Raw genomic sequence first — 15,983 nt, 5'->3', positions numbered from 1 at the left:
TCTTGGCATTCTAAATGTAATAGATAATACTTGGTATTTCTGTGGTGCTTTTGAGTGTTCAACCTGATAAGGTATGTCAGTATTATCCCCATGTTGCAAATGGGAGGCTGAAAAGTTTATCTCAGGCCATCCTGTGATTCATGCCAAAGGCAAGATTGTGGATTCATGGATCAGCCTCAGCCACTATGCTACAGTCAAAGTTGATTCTGTGTTCCTTAATCACTTTAAATAAGGCATTCAGATGCCTGACTTTAGGCATCCAATCCACACTTTCCTGTTCCCTTTCCACAGTGAAAATTTCCAGTGTTCTACCTTAAAGATCCCTTAAAATCCCTGAAAATGGAAATGGACTGCCTTCAAGTAGATTCCGACTTATGGTGGCCCTATGAATAGGGTTTTCATGGTAAGCGGTATTCAGAGGAGTTTTACCATTGCCTTCCTCTGGGGCTGAGAGGCAGTGACTGGCCCAAGGTCACCCAGTGAGCTTCATGGCTGTGTGGGGATGTGAACTCTGGTCTCCCAGGTTGTAGTCCAGCACCTTAACCACTACACCACACTGGCTCTCTTAAAATCTATAAATCCATAAAAATCCCTTGTGATCTTTAGATTGAAATGTAGCATGAGTGTTTTTTCAGGACCAGAATTTAAAGAGAGCTTATGAGTTATTTAAGAGTGTAGCATGAGAGTTTTCTTTTGGTTTGGAATTTGGTTGCCTGTGGGTATATGGGGTGTTGGTGGTGCATTGCAGTTGGAGACTGGAGAAGCTAGTGGAGGGAAACTACTCTAGATATGGATGTCTGCACTACCTTGAATATTGACATTTATGAGGTGCCCCTATGATGACTTTGGTCTCTTATTCATCCAGATTTTTTCTTAACTCATTGATGTTGACCACTTCACTGCAGAAATGAATTTGTGGTACTTGTTTAACATTACTTTGTCACTTTGTCCATCCTTATTAGTGCTTGTGCAAGCAGGGACCCCATGATAAAATGCTGGAGGTATCTCTGACCTGAGTGCTAGAGTGCATTTGTTTGGAATACCTGTGAGCCCTGAGTAGCACTAGCATTGTACCCCATTCCAGTTCAAGTGCTGCTATACAGCTAGCCCCAAGGCTTAACACACACGCACAGTGCTGATGCTACGTTTGGACCAGCAGGAGTTAATGAACAGGCTTAATGAACATACCCCTTCCTGCACTACTATAGGGAGTGTCAGGGCTGCCTGCCTGAACAGTGTAGAGAGGGGTAGTTTGAGGAGAGAAGGAAAGAAAAAAAGGTGCCCCTCCCCCCTCTATTCTGTTGTACTATAATGCTATAGTTATGTTATGTTATAGTGATAAATGTAAACCTAGCTAAAAGACTACTGGTGTCTCTGGACAGACTGTTACATCTGCATTCAGTGATGGTTTGAATATTTTTAAAGAAAATTTAAAAAATAAAATAAAATAAAATAAAGCTGCCCTGGAACACTAGCTCTCTGTTTTAGGAGTCATGTTTTCTACAGCTTCCTGTTAGATTTACTGTAAACCAGGGAGATTTGGTACATCCTTTAGCTGGTGGTTGATGGATCCTTCCCCCCTTCCCCAACTTATCCATAATAAGCTTTGATTCTTTTTCTCTTAAGATAATAATGTCTTCTGAATGTCTGAACTACCAAAAGCTAGGTAGCTGATGGGCAGGAAACTTTCCTGTTTCAGTGTACTATAATTAGAAGTTAAAAGGTATACTTAAAGATACAGGGAGGGAGGGATTTACTGCTCCCATTTTAACCCCAGTTTATTTTGGGATGTATTTGTGATGGAGAGCACTAGCCTTCAGTCTTTATCCGTTCAACAAAAACTCAAGTAGAGTGCTTCTCTAAAAGACCTTCCTTCCTAACACTGCTGATCTTTTAGCCATGGCTAAGAGATCATGGGGTCTTATGCCGCCACCCCCTCCCCATGATGGCCTCAACCATCGTTTACCATTGCATCAAAAGTGGCATTTGAAATAAGTCTGCAAATCCTGGTTAAGTGCATCATTGTTGGTGCTAGCCATGGTAAACGCTGATGCAGATATAGTATGGATAAACTGTTAAGACAAAAAGGGGAACAGAGCAGTGAGTTTATTGTAGGGAGGAAGGGAGGAAGGAAGAGGTATACAATCCTGCCGCTTGCTCTCAACCATAAGCCAAGTAAGAAATAAGCCATGGCTTACCGTGAACAAGCAGCATGTTAGTGCACACTGCTCATCACTCCTCTTTACTCCATCCTGTCTGGAACTGGGAGATACAAACGATGAGGCTTTACTTGGCATTGCTTGTGAGCCAGCATTGATAGTTTGTTTCACTCCAAACAAACCATGAACGGAAGCCAACGTTTCTTGGCTTACTAGAATAGAATAGAATACTTTATTGCAAGCTTAGCCATAGGCCATGTGCAACCAAACATACATATACATACATATATACACAAAACCTCTAGTTGGTTTAGACAGCTAAACAAATTAAAAATAAGGAAGGTCTTTTCAGGATATGATTCGTTTCACAAAGGCATCTCTCAGTTTTTGTGCAGCCAATGCAAAATTGGCGACTGCGCGGGTCACTGAATCGAAATTATCCATTAAAAGGTCGATTACCTTCTCACTATCTGAACTATGTACTAAAATATCTAAAAATGGAGATAAAAATTTCCTCCTGGGATCGTCGTAGAGTGGACAATGGAGTAAGTAGTGCACCATCTCCTCAATTGCATCGCAGCCATAGATACAGAGACGCTGAGTCACTGGTATGCCACGATAACGGCCATCAAGATAGGCTGTGGGCATTACTTGGTACCGTAATGCAGTAAAAGCTTTTCTGATTGGTGCTCTATCAAGTACTTCTAGGTACTTTGCTGCCATATGATTCAGTTTAATATATGGGAACCAGGTTGAGAACGGGGCCAACACTATGGACGCACGGTCCTGAGCAGCATCATAATCATAAACCCAGTTGGTAAGTGCTGCTTTGCTTAGTTCCAATAATTTAGCTGGGGAAAGATCATATTTGGAGAATAGTGACTGGCATTCCATGGCCCACCCTCCCGCAGCATTTGATCATACCAACATTTCTTAACCAAGGTTGAATCTTCGCTGTTCAAGATTCGGATCCAATATCGTAAGTAAGTTAGATCAATTCGTGCCGTGACTGAGGGTAATCCCAGCTCAGCTCTAAGATGTGCTGACGGAGTCCCTGGGGGAAGACCTAGCACCAACCTCATAAAAGCGTTCTGAATTGACTCCAATTTAGTTCCTGCTGTCAATCCCCATAATTCTGCACCATATAAAATTTTGGGGAGAAATTTAGTTGTTAAAATTTTTATCATTGGCGTAACAAGTTGACCCCCTTTGGTAAAGAAAAACCTTTTTGCTAAGCCTAGGGCGCGTGTTCCAGCTAAGGTCACTGCTTTTAGCTGAGGGGTCCAGGATAGGTTGTTGTCTTGGCTTACTACTTGTTTGTTTGGGAGAAACAAACTACAAATGTTGGTTCTCACATAATGCTAAGCCAAGTCTCACGGTTTGTTTCTGCCAGGACCAGGCAGGGTGGGAGGAATTGAGTAGTACGTGCAAGCACCCTCTCATTTGCAGTAAGTTGTGGGTTACTTGTTGTGGCTTGTTGTGACATATGTACCAACCCATTGTCATGTTTGTGCTGGGCCATTTTATACAAAAAGCCTTGGGAACAATGATTATAGAAGGCTTGGAAACTGCATTTAGAATATTGTAAGTATTTTGTTTTCGCTCAGACTCCGCTTGAGGATGGCAAAGTCAATTGCTATTGTAGTCTACAATCAGCCACGTACATCTAAACTTAAAACAGCAAAGTGCTGCTGATGCAAAGGGCTTCTTTCAGTGCCAAGTTCATTCCCTCACCCTCAGTGTTTTTTCGGAGAAGTGAACGTTTGGACCAGAGTTCATCAAAATCATTTGACAGATTTCTCTGAGAGCAGCCAAGGCTCACTGCAAGCTGCATGCTTTCCTATATTTGGTTTTGTTTAATTTGATGATAGAATATTGTGGCTGCCATTCCTGTTGTCCAGTTATATTGCACCAGGAGAGCTTGCTTCTTTCTCTTTAAAGAATTACTTTTTATGATGTCAGTGCTAGGATGACTTTAAAGTCAACTGTGTCTTCCCTCTTCCTCTGTGCCAAAGTTAAGCTTTACAGAAATCCAGAAAGATTATGAGTTTCTCAAAATGTTTTCTTGTTGGGCAGCAATCTTATGACCTTTAATTAAGCTGCTGTGATACAAAGTCTTCACAGTTAGTTAAATCTATTTCCTGTACTTCAGAGGGTGTATGTAGTAGACCCCTGCACCCTTGTATCATTAGAACACAAGTTACAGAGGATTCTGTCGCTGTTACTGAGTCAGTAAATTGCTTGGAACCAGGGCTGTATACCCTGTTTAAAATGCATTCAAAAGCAATCCAAAATCTGCACTAGGCAAAGATAAATTTTGTGACATGAGTACATTACACAAATTGAGGAACCCTGTATACTGATTTGCACAATACTGGTTTTATTAATTAGGGTAGAGGCAGGAAGCTATGCAGGGCACCAAAGCCCTGCCCCCAACTATAAGAAATCATATTTGGCCAGCTTTATATATTCTGGTAGGTGCTCCTGCATATTTTCAAGCATATCTTTGCATCCATCATAATAGAAAGCTGAAATTCTCAGGAAGCTGGATTGTGTGCCCAGTGTCACACTCAAGTGTTCCATGGTATGCCCTGCCCTTAGAATGCTACTGTACAGTGCCATTATTAGCACTCTCCCTGATAGTTCCCTCATGTAGCTTAGCCATGCTCTGTTAGGGCTGTGTGAGTGGCCTGAGTTTGATCAGTACCATTTGTCAACATTATATCATGGTCCTCGCACAAGAGGTCAAATGTTAGACCCCTTAGATCAGGATGAAGGGTCTGATTAGCAGGCTGTGAGCTGTTGCATATAATGAATTTACATTGGCACTAATCTGTCTTTAGTCTTTGGGTTAAGTAGTTCAGATCAACCTGTTTTGAAGCTGGTTGAATAGGTTGTTTTAAGGATTTGGGGTGGGAAATGTATTACTCAATAACATCAATATCCCCTTTCTTCCAAATGGAATTCAAGGTGGTATACATGGAGTTTGCAGAAAGCCTTTCATCCAGGCACTGGCCAGGCCTAGAGCTGCTTAACTTTAGCAAGGTTTTTGCATCATGTTCCTTCAAGATCCCACTCTGGAAATATATTAAGTGTCTTTCTGTGGTAAAATGTGCAGAATTATCTTGGAACAAATTATCTTTATGCAGTAATAAATGAATCTTGAAACAGGAACATGATAAAGCTGATAAAAGTTTTGATGTGTCAACCTTCTTCCTCTTGATCATCTCTTTTGCAGTGCCCTTATTCACAGCTGGTTATCTGATGTGAGTCGTTTTCTTCTGAGGTTGACAAATGCATCGACAAGCATTGCCTTAACATCTGGCACATGAATGGATATGCAGAAACGTGTTCAGAATCTTGCATGCATGCTAATAATGAGTTCTCAAACTTTTGCTTCTTAGAATTGTTTTCTGGGCTAGAGGAAGCTGCATTCTGGTGCTTGGATCTCATCATGGTTTTGTTCTCTGGTTCTGTGTACATGACCAAATGGTATTATCATTGGATGTGTTGACACTATTAGTTATATTGGCCTTATTTGGTACGTAGCCCTTTTAAGAGAAAATGTTCAGTAATGCCGTTCCCATACAGTAGAGTAGTGCTTATGTCATTCCAGGCTGTTGTAAGAATTACAGCTGGGCAGAATGGAATAAATTCTCAAAAATGGAAATCTTTGGTATCATTTAATTGCCACATAGAAGTAACAGCTGATGGCTGTGTAGCCAAAGGAACACTTACAAGCATTTGTGGTGACTGAAGTTTTGATTTTCTATTTGTTTCCTAATCTTTTTATCTTTGCTCTCCTAGATGTCAAGAAAGATTGGTCTGACCATGCCTTGTGGTGGGAAAAGAAGAGAACATGGCTCCTTAAAACTCACTGGACCTTGGATAAGTATGGAATACAGGCAGATGCCAAACTGCAGTTCACTCCCCAGCACAAACTGCTGCGACTCCAGCTTCCCAACATGAAGTATGTGAAGGTGAAAGTGAACTTCTCTGATAGAGTCTTCAAAGCAGTGTCTGACATCTGCAAGACCTTCAGTGAGTATCTACTGCTTATGGACCAAACATTGCCTCTTCATGTGATGAGCAGCCAGTGATTGTAGCTCTTGTTCTGTTCTGTAATGTCTCAGTTATCTGAAGCATCAGCCTTCTGGCAAAGGAAGATAAGTCTGTCTTCCTCTGGATTGATTCTTCAACTTCCTAACAGTTTAGTATTGCACGAGGCCCTTGTTAAAATAGGAGAGAATAGCTTTTGGCTCATGGAACTAGTAAAATGCCTGCCAAACAGTGGGAATCTGTACAGTGTAACTGTGCTTCTACTGCTGTATGCCTGTACCTTTTCTCAGGCTTTGCATGGCACCCTGCAATTTCCCCCTTAATGTAGGGAGTATGGGGAACCTTTCACCCTCCATATGTTGCTGAACTATAACTCCCATCATTCTTGGCCATATCTGTGGCAACGTCTGGAGAGTCAAAGGTTCTCCACTCCTGATGTAGAGGATGCCAGTTGCTATGTATGAATGTATTTGTTACTTGAGGAATTTATACCCCACAGGTTAATAAAATTCCCAGGGCAGCTTATAGCACTCCAACACAATAAATTTAAAACATACAAATTAAAATTATACAAAAACATACTAAAATCTTGATCTGGGTTAGCACCAGGTGAGCTTCCCTCGGGAGAACATTCTATAGGGTACTTCCACTGAGAAGGGCCTTCCCCTGGGCAGCCACCTGCCAGACATCAGATGATGGGGGAAACTTGGAACAGGGCCTCTGAGGACTTGAGTGTACGGACAGGCACATGTGGAGGTAGGTGATCCTTCAGATACATAGATCTGAGGTAATGGAGAAGATGAATGTCACGGACACTGCTACTGCCAAGACACAAATGGTTCCCTAAAGCAGGAGAAAACAGTGATATTTCCCCTCTGCAGTTTGTACAGGAGAAGGAGATAGGTGGGAAGCACAAACGGTTCCAAGCTTCCAGACAGTCAACTACATTCTTCTCCCTTTAAAAGAAGATAAGACAAATTCATGGAGGACAGGGCTATCAATGGCTACTAGCCGTGATGGCTGTGCTGTGCCACCCTAGTCAGAGGCAGCATGCTTCTGAAAACCAGTTGCCGGAAGCCTCAGGAGGGGAGAGTGTTCTTGCACTCGGGTCCTGCTTGCGGGCTTCCCCCAGGCACCTGGTTGGCCACTGTGAGAACAGGATGCTGGACTAGATGGGCCACTGGCCTGATCCAGCAGGCTCTTCTTATGTTCCCTCTTGGCTTCCTAATGATACAGCCCCAGACACTGTGAGCATTATTATACAATTGTAAAATAGTTCACTGGATGTTTGTGTCCTTGAACTGATAATTTAATGTGTGGATTTTTCAGTGTCCTGGTTAAAGGAATGCTCATGTTGTCAACATCCCATTGAAATCTGGCAAACACTTAAGGTTTCTTGATTTGTTTTTGTTTAAATAGTTTTGGTGTACTTGTGGAAGTTATCTCCCATCAGCTGGAGTTCAGTTGGTTCCTTAGTTTCCAAGAAGTTTGGGGAGATTAAATGGAAGAGGCAGAGGTTTGAGCAGCAGTGGTGGAAGACTCTCAACCAACCCTACTGCACATGTGTTGCAGTTCATCTTAGAGTCAGCTTTGGTGGTGGAGGCAACAAAGGATGAACACTTCTCATGTTCACATTGTAGTTGAGCTGTTCCAAGTGATATGGGGGTATAAACAACCTCCTCACCCCAGGCACTTCAAGATATTCTGAGGAGGTCCTGCTATGCATTTCATCTTGCATAGAGACTAAATAATTTTATTATTTATTTATTAGATTTATTAGTCGCCCATCTGGCTGGTTGTCCAGCCACTCTGGGCGACGTACAGAATAAAAACATCCAAATACATTAAAAAATTAAAATCTCAACGGTAGTAATAAACCTAACCCACCCCAAAAGCCTGTCTGAAGAGCCAGGTCTTCAAGGCCCGGCGGAAGCTCATCATAGCGGGGGCATGACGGAGATCGTTTGGGAGGGAATTCCACAGAGTGGGAGCCACAATTGAAAAAGCCCTCTCCCTAGTCCTCACCAGTCTAGCTGTTTTAACTGGTGGGATAGAGGAGGCCTTTTGAGGCTGATCTTGTTGCGTGGCATTCTTGATGAAGCTGGAGGCGCTAAATAAGGCCCTGCTTTCTGAAGAGGTGTTTCTCTGTGGCAATTACAGTGCTCTAGAGCTTTTCCCCAAGAAAGTTGCATTGGGCTGTGTCTAAAAAGACATCAGGGATGAGACTGAAGACCTTATTTAGAGATCTGCCTTAAAAGAAAGATTCATATATTGGAGCAGAAAACCTGCTATAAGCTTTAAAAAAAAAGACATAATATAATACAGAATATAATATCCTCCAAACTTTGTATTGATGGATCTGTAAAGGATTTCTAATGTTTAGCACAAGTTAATCTTGCAGTGACAAACAAATTCAGAATTACAAATTATAAGTTGGACAGTATTAAATTACACACATAATTATGTAAATAAACCCTAAATCAACAGTAGCCAATGTTGTGCCCTCAGTGCTGGCTGGAGTTTATGGGAGCTGAGAATCCAACAACATCTGGAGGACGCTACATTAGCTCCCACTGTTTTAGTTTGGACCCTAAGAGAGAACTTAGAAAAAGTTAACTATCTGCAGGTGTTGCACCGTCACATTGCGACTGAAGAAATGCCATTATCTGAAGATACTGGAAGATTGGGAGCTGGTTGTTAGGTGTACTAATTCTTAAATCCAGATTATGTGAAGATGCTATGATCATAAGAAGTGCTGTCGAAAGGCTATTCTTTTTTCACTGATCAAAGTTAGAATCGTAGAGTTGGAAGTGGCCTATAAGGCATCAAGTCCAACCCCCTGCTTTATGCAGGAATCTAAATTAAAGCATACCTGATAGATGGCTGTCCAGCTGCCTCTTGAAGGTTTCCAGTGTTGGAGAGTCCACCACCTCCCTAGGTAATTGGTTCCATTGTCCTACCACTCTAACAGGAAGTTTTTCCTGATGTTCAGTTGAAATCTGGCTTCTTGCAACTTGAGCCCATTATTCTATGTCCTGCACTCTGCCTCCTCTGTGTGGCAACCTTTCAAGTACTTGAAGAGTGCTATCATATCTCCCCTTAGTCTTTTCTTCTCAAGGCTAAACATGCCCACTTCTTTCAGTCTCTCTTCATAGGGCTTTGTTTCCAGTCCCCTGATCATCCTCGTTTCCCTCCTCTGAACCCATTCCAGTTTGTCTGCATCCTTCCTAAAGTGTGGTGTCGAGAACTGGATGCAGTCAAGATGAGGCCTAACCAATGCCAAATCGAGGGAAACCAATACTTCATGCAATTTGGAAAATATACTTCTGTTAATGCAGCCTAAAATGAAAATGGAAATGGACCACCTTCAAGTTGATCCCAACTTATGGCTACCAGCCACTACTCAGCCTAAAATAGCATTTGCCTTTTTTGCAGCCACATCACGCCGTTGGCTCATATTCACCTTGTGATCAACAACAGTCCTGAGATTCTTCTCACATGTAGTATTGCTGAGCCAAGTATCCCCCATAACTCTGCATTTGGTTTCTTTTTCCTCGGTGTAGAACTTTTCACTTCTCCCTGTTAAATTTCCTCCTGTTGTTTTCACCCCAATGCTCCAGCCTATCAAGATCCCTTTGAATTTTGTCTTCCAAAGTATTAGCTATCCCAATTTTGTATCATCTGCAAATTTGATAAGTATTCCTTCCACTCTTCACTCAACTTACTAACAAAAATGTTGAAGAGTACTGGCCCAGAACTGAGCCCTGTGGTGCCCCGCTTGTTACCTTCCCCCATTTTGAGAAGGAACCCTTGATAAGCACACTGTGAGTACGATTCTGGAGCCAACTGTGGATCCACGCAATAGCTGTTCCATCCAGCCCACATTTAGCTATCTTGCTAATCAGAATATCATGGGGCACTTTGTCAAAAGCTTTGCTGAAGTCGAGATATATTATGTCCACAGCATTCCCACAGTCTACCAGGGAGGTTACCCGATCAAAAAATGAGATAAGATTAGTCTGGCAGGATTTGTTCCTGATAAATCCATGTTGGCTTCTAGTAATCACTGTATAGTTTTCAAGGTGTTTACAAACTGACCGCTTTATAATCTGCTCCATAATTTTCCTAGGGATCAATGTCAGGCTGACTGGTCTGTAGTACCCAGGTTCCTGCTTTTTGCCCTTTTTGAAGATTGGGACAACATTAGCTCTCCTCCAGTCATCTGGCACTTCACCAGTCCTCCATGATTTCTCAAAGATAATAGACAGTGGTCCCGAGAGTTTTTCAGCCAGTTTCTTCAATACTCTAGGATGCAGTTCATCAGGCCCTGGAGATTAGAACTTGTTCAAAGTGATTAGGTATTCCTTGACCATTTGTTTATCAGTCTCAAGCTCCAATTCTGCCCCTTCTACTTCATGTTTGCCAGGAGGGTCATGGACTCACTTTTGGGAGAAGACTGAGCCAAAGTTGGAATTGAGCACTGCTGCATTTTCTTTGTCATATGTTGTCATTTTGCCATCCCCATTGAGTAGCTGCACCACCATTTCTTTTCTCTGTCTTTTAGTGTGGATGTACCTGAAGAAAGCTTTTTTGTTGCTTTTGGCATCTCTCGCTAACCTCAGCTCATTCTCAGCTTTAGCCTTCCTGATGCCATCCCTCCAGTTCTGTGCCTACCTTCCACTTCCTGCATGTGTCCTTTTTTGTTTTCAGGTCCTCTCTAAGCTTTCTGTGAAGCCACATTGGCTTCTTCTGCTGTCTTCCCCCTTTTTTCCTTGATGGAATTGTTTGCCATTGTGCCGTTAGAATTTCCTCTTTTAGAAACTCCCACCCATCTTGGACTCCTTTTCTCATTAGGGTCACTTGCCATGGAACCTTACTTACCATTATTCTGAGTTTATTAAAATCAGCTTTCCTGAAGTCCAGGATACGCGGCTACTCTCCGCTTTTGCTTCCTTTGAAATCAAGAACTCTAGTGTAGCATGATCACTTAGCCCCAGAGTTTCCGTACCTGCCACTTCATCCACCAAATCATCTCTGTTGGTTAGAATCAAGTCAAGGACAGCTGATCCTCTAGTCACCTAGTTTATTGTCCAAGTTAAAAATGTTTGACTTGGAGCTCAAGACAAGAGGGCCTTAGCTCTTTTAATGTTGCTTGCCTTTATTCTTCTTGCTGTGCTGGTTCTGTTGACAGCTTTGGTAGTTTGATTTGTCCTCTGCTGGATGCTATGTGTGTTTTTTGTAAACTGTTATGAATATTGGTGAATAAATATTACGTATTTTATTTAAAAGATTTTATATCTTGCCTTTAAGTGGAACAATTCTGAAAGCAGCGGAGCTACAGACACTATAGGAAAATGTCATAAGAAAAAGCCCACTGGATCAGACCAAAGGCACATCTAGTCTTGCATTCTGTTCTATGCCTCTAAATGCCAGTTGCTGGGAGCACAAGGGAGGAGTTTGTTGTGCTCAGGACCTGCTTGTGGGCTCTTCATAGGCATCTGGTTGGCCACTATACGAAGAGGATGATAGATTAGATGGGCCTTTGGTCTGATCCAGCAGTCAGGCTCTTCTGATGTTCTTAACGCTATGAAAAATGTGTGGGTGTTTAATGAGAATACTTTTATTTGAAGAATAAATGTGTTACTTGTACCAGCTCAGTCACTTATGTTCAGCTATAGAAAATCCTGCCCTATATCCAGATTTTGCTTTTTAAAAAACTATTGGCAGTGTCTTAGTGCCAAACTAGATGTGACACTAAACACATTAGAAAGCATTAGATGTGCTTTTCATCAGGACTACAGCATGTGGGAAGGGGAGTTTGATCCTTCCCTCCCCAGCTGCAGTCCCAATGAAAATCCTCTCCCCTTGGTGTTGCTACTAGCCTTAGGAACGCAGCTTCCGTTGGCACCAATGGAAATCACTCCCCAGTGTTCCTGCTTTAAATAAAAATAAATAAATAAACATATATACCTTGTAATAATGTGTATACCATCTTTGCTTCTAGTTTATCCCTCAGTCTTGCTACATAACCTGTTCTGATCAAGCAAAAGTGATGCACTATGGAACTCTTCTACTCTGTCAACTTTCTGCTCCGACTCATAGGCAGTTCTGTTTGTCATAAGCGAAACACCATTCTTGCCTCTTGCCTATAAACATTGACTGATATACCTATCCGTGCTTAGCATCTCTGTTAAAACCAAAAAGTGGGGCATCCTTGACTAGTCAAACTTCTGTGTATAAATGGCAGGAGAATCTGTTCCCCTTACATGCTCAGTTCTGTGGGGAAAAGATGGGCCTGGAGAGAGGATATGAAAACAAGTGGGTGGCCTTTGCCCTGTGGCTCACATGCAGCCCTAAGGCTTTATTTGTGGCCCATGTATTCTTGTTAAAACTGTAAACTGACTTTGCTCCCCCTGCCTTTTTAGTAACACTCTAGAACTCTTAGTTGTAGATAAAAGTTTGAATGTGTGATGGCAAAGATTTCAAATGTGACCAGTCCTGCGTTGCAGCATTGTTGTTTTCCATGCAGACACTCTGATTGAGTGTTAACACAGCACAACAACGCTTACCTTTGTTTTTACCTGCCTAATACTATGCTTCGTGTCTTCTGATAGCAATTGGTGTCAGCTTTGCCCAGCCTTTTAAGTCAAGGCTTGTTCTAAAAGGAAATCTATTGCAGAGTCTGCAACCGGAACCTGCAACTTGAGCTTTGTCATAATAAATCTTTTTTTGCTTTTAAAATAAAAATGGATTACTCTTGGCTGACCTATTTCTGTCAAGGGGCAGGAAGTGAGCCACTGTAAGTAAACTATGAGAGCGTAGAAGTGATAGCCGCAAACTGGAGATTTAATTAAAATGCATGTAACATTATTGATGATTTGTTTTAAAATACTCCTTCAGTTCACTTTAGATCATTGTCCATTCGCATCCTGAAGGCTGGGGAAAGGTAACACAAGCCTCCTTTTTAAAAATACCTCCTTTTTAAAAATAAAAAAACCCTAACCTCTCCTGTCTTCACACTGAGTCTTGAAAGCCACATCAAAAGGAAGCCTTACTACTTCCAAAAATTGCCTAGACTTAAAATACTTAATCAGGAGGGAGTTCATTAATGGGGGGGGGGCGGAGCAGTCTGTAAGGTCTCTCTGCTCCTTTGTCCTCAATCTGACACAGCAGTATCATTAAGAAGACTGTCTCAAAAGTGTGTTGGGCCTGACTCTGCCCAAATGCTGAGAGAATCTTCTGAGGCCCTTCTCTGCATAGCCTATATTTCGAAGAGAGGTCCTCTTGTGGATCAGGAATTGGTTAAGCAGCAGGAGCCAGAGAGTAGGAATAAATGGACAGTTTTCCCAGTGAAGGGCTGTAGAAAGTGGAGTCCCCCAAAGATTGCTGTTGGGACCTGTGCTTTTTTAATTTGTTCATAAGCAATCTAGAGTTAGGGGTAAGCAGTGAGGTAGCTGCGTTTGCTGATGATAATAAATTGTTCAGGGTTGTTAAAACAAAAAGGGATTGCAAAGAGCTCCAAAAGGACCTCTCCAAACTGGGTGAATGGATGGTAAAATGGCAAATGAAATTCAATGTAAACAAGTGTAAAATTATGCATATTGGAGCAAAAAATCTTAATTTTACATACTCTCTCATGGGGTCTGAACTTGTGGTGGCTGACCAAGAATGAGACCTTGGGGTTTTAGTGGATAGCTCGATGAAGATGTTGAATCAGTGTGCAACAGCTATGAAAAAGGCAAATTCCATGCTAGGGGTCATTAGGAAAGGTGTTGAAAATAAAACTGCCGATATTATCATGCCATATAAATCTATGGTGTGGCCACTTTGGAATATTGTGTACAGTTCTGGTTGCCCCACCTCAAAAAGGATATTGTAGAGTTGGAAAAGGTTCAGGGAAGGGCAACCAGAATAGTCAAGGGGATAGAGTGATGCCCCTGTGAGGAAAGGTTGCAGCATTTGGGGCTCTTTAATGTAGAGAAAAGGTGAGTCAGAGGTGACATGATAGAACTGTATAAAATAATGCATGTTATAGAGAGCCAGTGTGGTGTAGTGGTTAGAGCGTCAGACTACAACCTGGAAAACCAGGGATGGAATCCCCACATAGCCATGATGCTCACTGGGTGATCTTAGGCCAGTCACTGCCTCTCAGCCTCAGAGGAGGGCAACAGTAAACCACCTCTGAATATCACTTACCATGAAAGTCCTATTCATAGGGTCGCCATAGGTTGGAATCGACTTGAAGGCAGTCCATTTCCATTTTTCCACGGAGAAAGTCGATAAGGTCTTCTTTCACATTCAGTGAAGCTGAAAGGTGGAAGATTCATAACAGGCATAATAAAAGTACTACTTCATGCAGAGCATATTTAAACTGTGGAATTTGCTCCCACAAGAGCCATTGATGGCCACCACCTTGGATGGCTTTAACAGAAGACTAGATAAATTCATGGAGGGTAAGATTATCAGTCGCTGCTAACCATCATCGCTGTGCTCTGCCACCATAGTTGGAGGCAATATGCTTCTAAGAACCAGTTGCCAGAGGGGAAGAGTGTTCTTGCACTCAGGTCCTGTTTGTGGGTTTCCCATGAGCATCTGGTTGGCCACTGAGAATAGGATGCTGGACTAGATGGGCCACTGGCCTGATCTAACAGGCTGTTACACTTGAGATAAGGCAAGTGGTGGCTGAGGAAGGGGCCTGTTTGATGGTGCCACTTTTGTGGAACTTACTATCAGTTGGATGTTGTTATATGCCTTCAAGTTGATTACAACTTATGGCGACCCTATGAATCGGTGACCCCGAAGAGCATCTGTCATGAACTACCCTGTTCAGATCTTGCAAGTTCAGGTCTGTGGCTTCCTTTATGGAATCAATCCATCTCTTATTTGGCCTTCCTCTTTTCCTAATCCCTTCTATTTTTCCCAGCATTATGGTCTTTTCTAGTGAATTATGTCTTCTCATTGTGTGTCCAAAGTATGATAACCTCAGTTTCATCATTTTAGCTTCTAGTGACAGTTCTGGTTTAATTTGTTCTAACACCCAATTATTTGTCTTTTTTGCAGTCCATGGTATGCGCAAAGCTCTCCTCCAGCACCACATTTCAAATGAGTTGATTTTTCTCTTATCTGCTTTTTTCACTTTCACATCCATACATAGAGATCGGGAATACCATGGTCTGAATGATCCTGACTTTGGTGTTCAGTGATGCATCTTTGCATTTGAGGACCTTTTCTAGTTCTCTCACAGGTGCCCTCCCCAATCCTAGCCTTCTTCTGATTCCTTGACTATTGTCTCCATTTTGGTTAATGACTGTGCCGAGGAATTGATAATCCTTGACAAGTTCAATGTCCTTGTTGTCAACTGTAAAGTTACATAAATCTTCTGTTGTCATTTCTTTAGTCTTTTTGATATTCAGCTGTAGTCCTTACTATCAGTATCAGGCCAAAAATACCCCCCCACACACACACAGACACCTGGCCTTTTTCTTTGTGTTTAGAATGGCTGCTTTAGGTGCTCTTTTGTGTTTGGTCATTTATTTCTATAGCATAGTATTGTGTTACTGATGGACGTTTTTTCTTGCTTAACATGCTACATGTCTGAAGATTATAATGTAATAATAGGTGTACAGTCCTTAAATTTTCTGAAACACTTCATTAGGTCAGGAATGAGGGCCCTGCAGCCCATGGGCCAAATGTAGCCCTCTAGACCTCTCCACTCAACCCTTTGGGCTCTTCCCTGGCAACTGTTTTCACTAGCCCTGCACGTTC

At 42.1% G+C, this 15,983-nt stretch overlaps 1 protein-coding gene across 4 annotated transcripts in view; it reads left to right on the top strand.

The window, feature by feature from the left end:
* The window catches only part of FERMT2 (FERM domain containing kindlin 2), a 121,929-nt gene that overhangs the window by 23,287 nt on the left and 82,659 nt on the right, over positions 1-15,983 (top strand). For all 4 annotated transcript variants that reach the window (XM_061612548.1, XM_061612549.1, XM_061612550.1 and 1 more), the window contains exon 3: positions 5,967-6,200. In XM_061612548.1, coding sequence (XP_061468532.1) covers positions 5,967-6,200 — 234 coding nt within the window. The remainder of the gene's footprint in view (positions 1-5,966; positions 6,201-15,983) is intronic.

The sequence above is a fragment of the Rhineura floridana genome, chromosome 2 (genome assembly GCF_030035675.1).
Source record: "Rhineura floridana isolate rRhiFlo1 chromosome 2, rRhiFlo1.hap2, whole genome shotgun sequence".
Classification (NCBI taxonomy): domain Eukaryota; kingdom Metazoa; phylum Chordata; class Lepidosauria; order Squamata; family Rhineuridae; genus Rhineura; species Rhineura floridana.
This window is presented reverse-complemented; position numbering and strand designations above follow the sequence as displayed.